The 9569-nt window shown below is 36.8% G+C and overlaps 1 protein-coding gene across 2 annotated transcripts in view; it reads right to left on the minus strand.

Moving 5' to 3' along the window:
* Positions 1–1077: 1077 nt before the first annotated feature.
* LOC107741766 (atrial natriuretic peptide receptor 1-like) overlaps positions 1078–9569 on the minus strand; it is a 45169-nt gene continuing 36677 nt past the window's right edge. The window contains exons 16-22 of one of the 2 annotated variants that reach the window (XM_016554549.1): positions 4807–4975; positions 4416–4562; positions 4193–4316; positions 4040–4108; positions 3430–3604; positions 3101–3199; positions 1078–2193 (exon numbers count right to left, since the gene is read on the minus strand). In XM_016554549.1, coding sequence (XP_016410035.1) covers positions 2045–2193; positions 3101–3199; positions 3430–3604; positions 4040–4108; positions 4193–4316; positions 4416–4562; positions 4807–4975 — 932 coding nt within the window. In that variant the 3' untranslated portion in view covers positions 1078–2044. Of the gene's footprint in view, positions 2194–3100; positions 3200–3429; positions 3605–4039; positions 4109–4192; positions 4338–4415; positions 4563–4806; positions 4976–9569 lie in introns of both variants that reach the window. The other variant, XM_016554548.1, reaches the window with a different exon arrangement.

Here is a 9569-nt window from a genome sequence, read left to right on the forward strand (position 1 = left end):
TATTCTTTCTTTTTTTGAAAGAAATTAAAACTTTTATTTAGCAAGGATGTGTTAAATTGTTGTTGTTAGAAAAGATTTATATTTTGAATAAATGCTGTTCTTTTTAGCTTTTTATCCATCAAAGAATCCTGAAAAAGTATCACAGTTTCCAAAAAAAAAAACAATTGGTAGCACAACTGTTACCAACGTTGATAATTCTAATAATAAATCAGCGTATTAGAATGATTTCTGAAGGATCATGTGACACTTTACACTGGAGTAATGGCTGATGGAAATCCAGCTTTGCATCACAGAAATAAATTATATTTTAAAGGATATTAAAATAGAAACCATTATTTTATATTGTAATAACATTTTGCAAGATTACGTTTTTTTCCCTGTATTTTTGATCAAATAAATGCAGCTGTGATGAGCATAAGAGACTTCTTTAAAAAACATTACAAGTCTTACTGATATATATATATGTGTATATGTAAATATACGTATGTGTGTGTGTGTGTGTGTGTCTGGACTAACCATGGAATGCTGAATATAATACAACATTGGTAATCAGAGAAAAACCTTAAGCAGAAATTGAACTTAAGACTTTCTTTTCATAACTGTGCCTCAACAATGACGTTTAAATGTCATCAGTGCTTTTAACACCATAATGGATGCAATGAGTATTATATGGGGTTTCAAATGATATGACACAACAATATTTATGTTATGTGTGTCCCTAATGCGAAGATCAAACACAGAGGAGCCGATTTTTATAGTCTCTCACAGAGTAATACTTAACCTGCACTCTCGAATCTGTCGCCTTTAAGTGCTCATGGGAATGACAATCTGAAATCAGTGAGAAAATCAAGGTGAAGAAACTCAAGGTGGTTGAAAGTAATTTAAGTGTCAAGCAGGCACTTGTGCAGGCTCTCAAGAGAATAGAGAAGAAATTAAAACTGACTATAAGTGGATTCAAATCTTGGATTATAGTCAGAAACTAATGTCAGGGTCTGTATGAATGTGTTGCATTATAGTCATGACCTAATGTGGGTAATTTAGAGATAGACTCAATCTATGCAGCAAATAGTATGCTGGCTCCTATGACTATGTTGCCAGAGGTTTTATTATCACTCCTAAACACTTTGCAAAGAACCTTTACACTTACTTTCTCAAGTAAAATCATGTAAAACCGTCCTGCAGGAACAGAAACACATAGAAACATACAAGCATATATAATACAAAGGCAAAGTTCTTCTCATATGTCAAATCAAAAAGTGTCATTAATCTCCCATGTAACATACCTGTAGACATTGCAAGTGTAATGGGCAAAAAGCTGGGCAAAATGTAAAAAAAATGTATTAATCTGTTAGGTTTTATTTTTATGGATTATTTATGCTTTGTATTTATGCATTACTCACAAAATTCCTGCTTCATTCACACCAAAAATCAACAACTGTCTCTCGAAACTGGAGCTCCTCTCATTCAGCAGAAACATCCAGAAGATGAGCCAGAGATTAATGTGTTTTAGTTGGCTTGAAGAAGAATATGCAGAATATGTGTGCAAGAGTCAGACTGGGTGGAAAAAATATTTTTAATATAAGAATCTATAAATATTACTCAAGTGAAATAAATGACAAAAAAGTAAACAAGTGATCAATATTTGTCTTCAAAACATTTGAATTATGAAAGCCAAGTGATTTTTTGGTGAGCTAAAATCTATGTCATCATCTTTAATATTTACATCTTTTCTCACACACACTCTGGAAGTAATCATGTTTATTTAGCCCAATATATTTTAAGCCAGCAGTGCTGCTACTTATCCACCAGGGGACGATATTCAATCACACTCAACCTTCACTCCATTTACAGCTGCAGCTGGTGTTCTTACAAAGAAACATCTTAAAGTACATATGCACAAGTCAGACATCATCTAGTGCTGTACAAGATTATGTGTGTGTGCATTTGGCCAACAGAACAGTCTTGGCTTGGTTTCCCTGTGGATGCGTTTGACTAGAGTCAGTGTGTCTGTTGATCCCATGGAGCTTTTCTGCTCCCCACTGTCTCAATCACCGTTCTCTATTTCCCCCAGAAGCCAGTAGGTCCTCATCTTTCCTTTTCCCTTCATCTCCACATCTCCTCTCAGCTCCAGCTGGAAGCAGTTGAACTCCTGCAGCACATCTCGAGTGGCTGACGACACATGAATTTTCAGAGCTGCAGGATAACAACAGGTGAATGATTAGAGTGTTAGTGTATAAATCCTGATTAGTTGCGTTCGCACAGCTCACTTCACCGGGTTGACTAATGTGTGTTGGCAAACATGATTTACGTGTGTACTTTCCACCTGCAGGTATATTAAAAGAGCCAATCATATTGGCACACACAATGTTATTTTAGCATTATTTATGTCATATTTTTGTATTTATTAATATTTTGAATAAGCTTTTTTCAGTTTTAATTGTAGTTTTTATGTGGTTTATTAACAACCCATTTTAAGAAGGACTGTACTAAAACAGTCTAGCAGGGTCAAAATATTGGAAATGTACATAAGGGCCACAGTGTGCAGTAAAACTGCCATAGTACAATGTTTAAGTCAGGATTGTGATGGTCAAGGCAGGCATATATGCCAATCTTCTCATGTGAGAAATAAATTAGCAATGCTTATAATTCATCCCTTTCCTGATTGCAATTTGTTTTGCTTTTGTCAAGTGTTATCTAACGCTGATAGTTCTCATTTATCTGGCAGCGTTTATATGGGGAAATATGTGGTGGGGGAAATAATTCAATTTGAATTACAATGGAATCTTTTCATCAACTTTTTTTTTTGTTTGGGCTTTGTGAATGATTGTGAATTTCATTATGGAAAACTGGTGTCGATAATACAACATCTGAAGAAGCATGTCTGTTGAAATATTGAAGCAGACGTTCAAAAAAGGCCAGATAATTTAGGAACAAATTAAATATATTTATTGCATAAATTAAAGACACTCAATATTTCTCATACTCTTAGTATAGAGTCATGGCTCAAACCACTAACTGACCTTCACTCTTGACCTTTACAGTTGCTATGGTTATGAGCACAAATTGCTGTTTGATAGTAATGGGAGCAGCAAGTACTTACATTCTCCATTCGACTCCATACGAGAAGATGTGTTCACTGTATCTCCAAAAAGACAGTACCGAGGCATCTTCAGCCCGACTACACCTGCACACACAGGACCTGAAACACATACACACATGGGAAATGCTGTGGCAACTATGCATGCTAATTTAAAAAAATGCTCTATTCTATGAGAGAATGGACAGAATGTCTGTAATGGATAGAAAGTATAGATTAACAAAGCTCATTACAACCAAAAGAATCCTTGTCAGTTGTTTGCTAATTAAAAGTCCATCAGTATGTTAAAGACTAGTTCTACTTAAGTAACCTTTTGAAGCCATCATTCTTACCACTGTGAATGCCGATTCGTAATTTCAGTTGCTCATCAGGTCGGTGGCGAATCTTAAATGTTTTGACAGCCTCCAATAGAGCAAGGGACATGCGTGCGATCTCATGACCATGCAGTTTCCCGTTCCGTACCGGCAATCCTGAAACCACCATGTAGGCATCGCCTATTGTCTCCACCTAATCCGAATGGAAACAAAACCACCACAGCACAAGGTGGAGATTCATGGATTTTTCCTCCAAGTTAAAATCACCCATATAATTCTAATGCAAAAAGAATGAAACAAAACCCTCTTAATAGAAATATTAGGAAGAAACAGGTATTGGTAAATTGGGGAGCTATAATAAAACAGAAATAATGAATTTGCTACATAATCAAACCTCCTCTTAAGAAAATGGGCATTATATATGTTGGTGGGTTTTTGTTAAATGTGAGCCAAAATCATCACAATTAAAAGAACCAAAGACTTAAACTACTTCAGTCTGTGTGCATTGAATTTATTTAATACACGAGTTTCACAATTTGAGTTGAATTACTGAAATAAATGAACTTTTCCACGACATTCTAATTTATTGAGATGCACCTGTATGTCGTCAAGTATGAGGTGGCAATACCTTGTAAACGTCAAAATTATCTATAATGGCATCAAAGCAGGTGTAGAGATCATTGAGGAGGGTGACGACCTACAGGAGAGACATCCACTTAAAATCTTTAGAGTGAAATAGTAAAACAAATCAGAAATATTCTCAGACTTAAGTGTAAGATACCTGCATAGGTGTGCTCTCTGCTGACAGAGCCGTGAAGCCCACAATATCACTGAAGTAGATGGTGACAGAGTCAAAAGCTTCGGCCTGTACCGTCTCACCCCTCTTCAGCTGCTCTGCCACTGAACTAACACAATAGAGATGAAGCCTTATGAGCATTAGCCAAATGTGTACATGTTTATTTCATAGTTCATTTATTTGCTGTGTATTATGTGAGTCAACTGACTGAGGGAGGATCTGATACAGTAAAGCTTCTGCCTTGCGTTTCTCCTCCAGATAGGCTTGAGTCCTCTCCTCCACCAGCTCTTCCAGATTATTAGCATACTGCTCCATGCGAGACAAGAGATTATCCAAGATATTACTTCTGTGCTCCCTGAGAAAGAGGACAGATAAAGAAACAGGTTAAGGCAAATAATAGTTAGAAGAAAAAGATTTGTACATTTTCAACAAAATGGTTTCTAGGGTGTGGCTACAACATTAGCATGGTGACACTAATAGACTGGATGCATTGCAAGCACCACTAATAAGAGAACTATTAGATGTATAAAAGTGTTTGTTAAATGGCTTAAACAGACAAGTGAGCTAATACAGCAAGAACTATGCAGAATGGGACAGACCTGTTCTGTTTGCGGAGTAACACACTAATATGGTTGAACTCCGGTCTGTCTGATGGTTCTTCAGCCCAACAGCGCTGCATCAGCTGACCCAGTTCTTCACTGTGGGCTTGAGGGTTCACGGATGGCCGTAGATATGGCCATTCTCCCAGAGCTACACGGTCCGCAATCTCTATACACAACGAAGAGAGAGGAAAAGTACAAGAAAAAGAGAGATTTTGAGCTTAAAGGAACAGATCACCCCAAAAAATGAAAGTTCTGTCATCATTTTACTCAACCTCAAAATCCTATTTTTACATTTAGATAACCTTGTTCAGCATCTAACGCTCATTTATAATTAATCTTTAAAAATACTAACAACAAATATAACAACAACACTGATAAACGTAACCTTTAGTGAATATCTATATTATTCATACTGTATACTGTAGTGCTCTAATGTTTACAAGTAGCAATTCAAATGAGTGATTTTAGTTTTTAGTGTTTTATTTTTCATTTATTAACATAAAATGGTACTGAATTTTAATACTGGGCCATTTATTATCAGGTTATCAGCCATGGTTTTAAAATCGGCATGAAATTCATGGTATCCATTTTCAGTAGCACTTTACAATAAGGTTCCATTAGTTAATGCATTAACTAGCATTAACCAACAATGAGCAATATATTTGTTACAGCATTTTCTAAATCTTTGTTAATGTTAGTCTTTAAAAACACATAGTTTGTTCATTCTAGCTCAGGTAAATAACATAAAACTTCTGATTTTAAAAATGTATTAGTAAATGTTGAAATGACCATTAAATGAGATTAATAATTGCTGTAGAAGTATTTTTCATTGTTAGTTCATGTCCTAAAAGCATGTTAATGCATCCTATTGTGAATGATTCATCCATGATTTATTATTATTTTTTTTTTTACCTTTTTGACCTTTAAATTTTGATCAAAATTTCCTAACTCGCATTCAGATCTGCCCCCTTCCAATCAACAACTGATGGATTAAATTTATATCCAGTCCTGAGTTTTACTTGGACATCACAATACAGATGAAAAGATTGGTTGCTTCTTCCAATAAGTTACAACTTTAATATCGGGATATACAGTATATAAAAGAAAGTAAGTCATTTTTAATTCCAACAGTATCAGCAGTCTGAAGACATTTTGCATGTCAAAGTGCTTTCCTTCCTTTTCTCTCTGCTATCAACTGCATCAGGGTATTTTCCATCAGTCTTATTCCCACAAACTCCCACAATGTTTTATCTCTGTTTCCCATCCTCTTCCTGATCTCTCTCAGCTCTATTCATCAGGCTCTTATAGCACTGAAAGCCTGGAAGAAATGGCTGTGGGTTGTAGCACTCTAGTAAAAACACCATTTTTCAGCTCCGTCTGAGGCTTTTCGCGAACAAACAGGTCTGATAAGAAACAGCTCTTCAAAGCTCAGGACATCTTTACTGCTACAAAATTTCTTTGTGTTTGTGTTTTGTATTTATATGTGTGCCGGTGGTGCCAGGTTGATTGGTTGACCAGGAATACACTGACTAGACTGACTGGTTCACCAGTCCAGAACCGTAATCTTCACCAACAGTAATCTTATTACCAAGGTGCCCAAATGCATGTGTGAAGATTGATATGATATCCTCTTCTATGTCAGTTCTGATTATAGTGCTGAGATCACAAGCTCCAGGGACGCTGACAGCACATGATCTGTGTTTGCGGGTGTAGCAGAAAGTCTTTTCTTGACATAAAAGCACACATACACACACACACACTCATCACTCTTTGGTCTGTATTCTGAATCACATGATTAAATCCATGAATTAGATTGAAGAGGGAAAGAGAGTGAAAGAGACAAGCGTGGATGGATATATGTGTGTGAGAGACAAATAACAAATGAACCTTTTAGTGTCTCTGAAAATGATATAAAGTGACAGTGATTTATACAGCTTTGCTTTCATTTCACTTGCATGGAAATTATAGATGCAATGGAGACATTTTAGAATGTTACTTCAGAGACGTTTTAGTATGTGGTGATTTTCATATTTTATGGCAATTAGCAACTCTGTATAATCATATGGAATCAAAAGGCAAAAGTCTGATACATAATAACTTCTATGTATGAATGAGAGCTCTTCACACTCTAAGGGTTGTTCTCTGTAAACAAGAGAACCATAAGCAGCGGATGCAATGTGTGTGAGGATGTTGGCAGGATGACAAGATAATGTCAAGTGTCTTCCTCTTCAGACAAACTCAGTGGCGGCTGAGTGAAAAGGGTAGTGGACTGGCAAATTAAGAGTGTGTCAGGGTGTTCTTATGCATACATACTGTATGTTTGAAGAATCATCTTTGATGTGTTTGTGCTAAAGAGAGGATGAGAATATTCATGTGTATGTGTGTGAGCACAGCTTTGAATGGCATCTGGTTGTGTATTTGTTGACCTCTCTGAAGAACCTGGTTCATTAGCGTCTTTGATTCCTGTCACTGCGGAGGCTCTCGAGGGTAATTCGCGTGAGTGTTCTGAGTGCAAAGCCGTGCATCAATATTTTAAAGCGTTTTGGAAAGAAGTGGAAAAACAAGTTTTTCATCCTCATCAAACTCTTCTCAGACAATTAAGAATTTCAGATCCCAAATCTCACAGAGAAGCAAAAACAATTAATTATATGAATTTTTAATTAAATGGAAAACACAAAAAAACAAGACTTTTCCACTGCCTTTTTTTTGCCAATGTAATGGGAACTAAGGCTTTTAAGCTTAAAAAACGGCATGAAAGTATAATGAAAAAATCAGTTCAGTTTGACTTGTGTGTAATATTTCCAATGTTCTAAAGCCATATGATAGCTTTGTGTGAGAAACAGATGAAACAGAAACTAAATTTAAAGGCTGGAATACAATACACAATATCAAATCTCAACAGATTTGAAAACACTAGGCATCATGCACTTAAGTTGCCGATTTTATAATTTGGTCACAGAGGAAAAACTCTTACATTACAACCACTGAGACACACTATCAAACATTCAAGGCATTCTGAACACAAAAAAATGATGCAGGAACATACACCTTGTTGTTAGGAGATGCATGACAAATATAAACAGTACACTCTTAAAAATAAAGGTGCTTCACGATGCCATAGAAGAACCTTTTTGTCTAAATGGTTCCATATCTGTTTCACAAAAGGTTCTTTGTGGCAAAAGAAGGTTCTTCAGATTATAAAAAGGTAAGAACAAGATGGTTCTTTAAAGGACCTTTGACTGAATGGTTCTTTGTGGAACCAAAAAGGGTTCTTCTATGGCATCGCTTGAAGAACCTTTTGAAGCACCTTTATTTTTAAGCAAAAGGTTCTTTGTGGCAAAAGAAGGTTCTTCAGATTATAAAAAGGTAAGAACAAGATGGTTCTTTAAAGGACCTTTGACTGAATGGTTCTTTGTGGAACCAAAAATGGTTCTTCTGTGGCATCGCTGTAAAGAACCTTTTAAAGCACCTTTAATTTTAAAAGTGTATGTGTTCCAAAATATCTAACATGTTTGATATCCTCTGACTGGAAGGTATAAGTGACGTGACATGTGGCCAAGTATGGTGACCCGTACTCGGAATTAGTGCTCTGCATTTAACCCATCCAAAGTGCACACACACATACCGTGAACACACACCCGGAGCAGTGGGCAGCCATTTATGCTGCAGCGCCCGGGGAGCAGTTGGGGGTTCGGTGCCTTGCTCAAGGGCACCTCAGTCGTGGTATTGAAGGTGGGAGAGAGCGCTGTACATTCACACCCCCCACCTACAATCCCTGCCGGTACGAGACTCGAACCCGCAACCTTTGGGTTACGAGTCCGACTCTCTAACCATTAGGCCACGACTTCCCACAGTATCACAGTCTAAAGACAAAAAAAAATCAGTCTGTGCCCATCATACACCATGTGAATTTCGGTGAAATCTGACAACTTTGACTGCCCATTATCTGAAACTGACCCTGACTTTCAGCGACTAGTGTCAACTCCTTTGGACTGGTAATTGAAGCAAAATTCTGAGCGACCTCAAACATGGCTTATCATCTGATATATGTAAGTATTAGCAACTTTACATGACCGCTCAGTCTAATGTTATAGAGAAATGTGCGCTATTGAAGTGTCTGTGGAGTGTGAAGCTGAACAGTGCTCACTGCAGGACAGATGGAGGCGCCGGTGCGCTCACTTGCTCTCAAAATACTTGGGTCATACTACAGATAAGAGAACATCTTTCAAATCTGTAAAGACTCTGCGTTTATTTATGTGCACTCACAATAACAACAAAACGAGCTTTTGTAAAATAATGACAGCAAAAAGATGCGGTTTCTGTGAACCGAGCACGAAACTCCGTGTATATCTTTGCCTTACAGACATTAAAAATTTATCTATAGAGAGTGAAATGTCTTCTTTCAAATGAACCAATTAAAATGGCAAACAATATTCTCAGATTATGTAATCCGTATGAAACATGCATACAGGCACATCACTACTGCGGAGATGATGAGTAAGTGTCGCCGACTTCATCTCTTAACCCGAAAACAAAGAATGCACTAGTTTATCAAATTATTAAAATGTTAATGCAGTCTCCTTACTGTTTTTCCCTGACACATTCATAATTATTAATTATGCCGGTGTGTCGTGGCAAGCTTTATGCGTGCGCTTGAGCGCTTATTAGGCTATGTAGGCAATTAAAGGCTCATTATAATGATTTAAATGGTTTATTAATAGACGTGCTATTAGTCGACTAATGCTTCAAATGAACGACTA

Source organism: Sinocyclocheilus rhinocerous, unplaced genomic scaffold (genome assembly GCF_001515625.1).
Source record: "Sinocyclocheilus rhinocerous isolate Xijiao unplaced genomic scaffold, SAMN03320098_v1.1 scaffold616, whole genome shotgun sequence".
NCBI lineage: Eukaryota > Metazoa > Chordata > Actinopteri > Cypriniformes > Cyprinidae > Sinocyclocheilus > Sinocyclocheilus rhinocerous.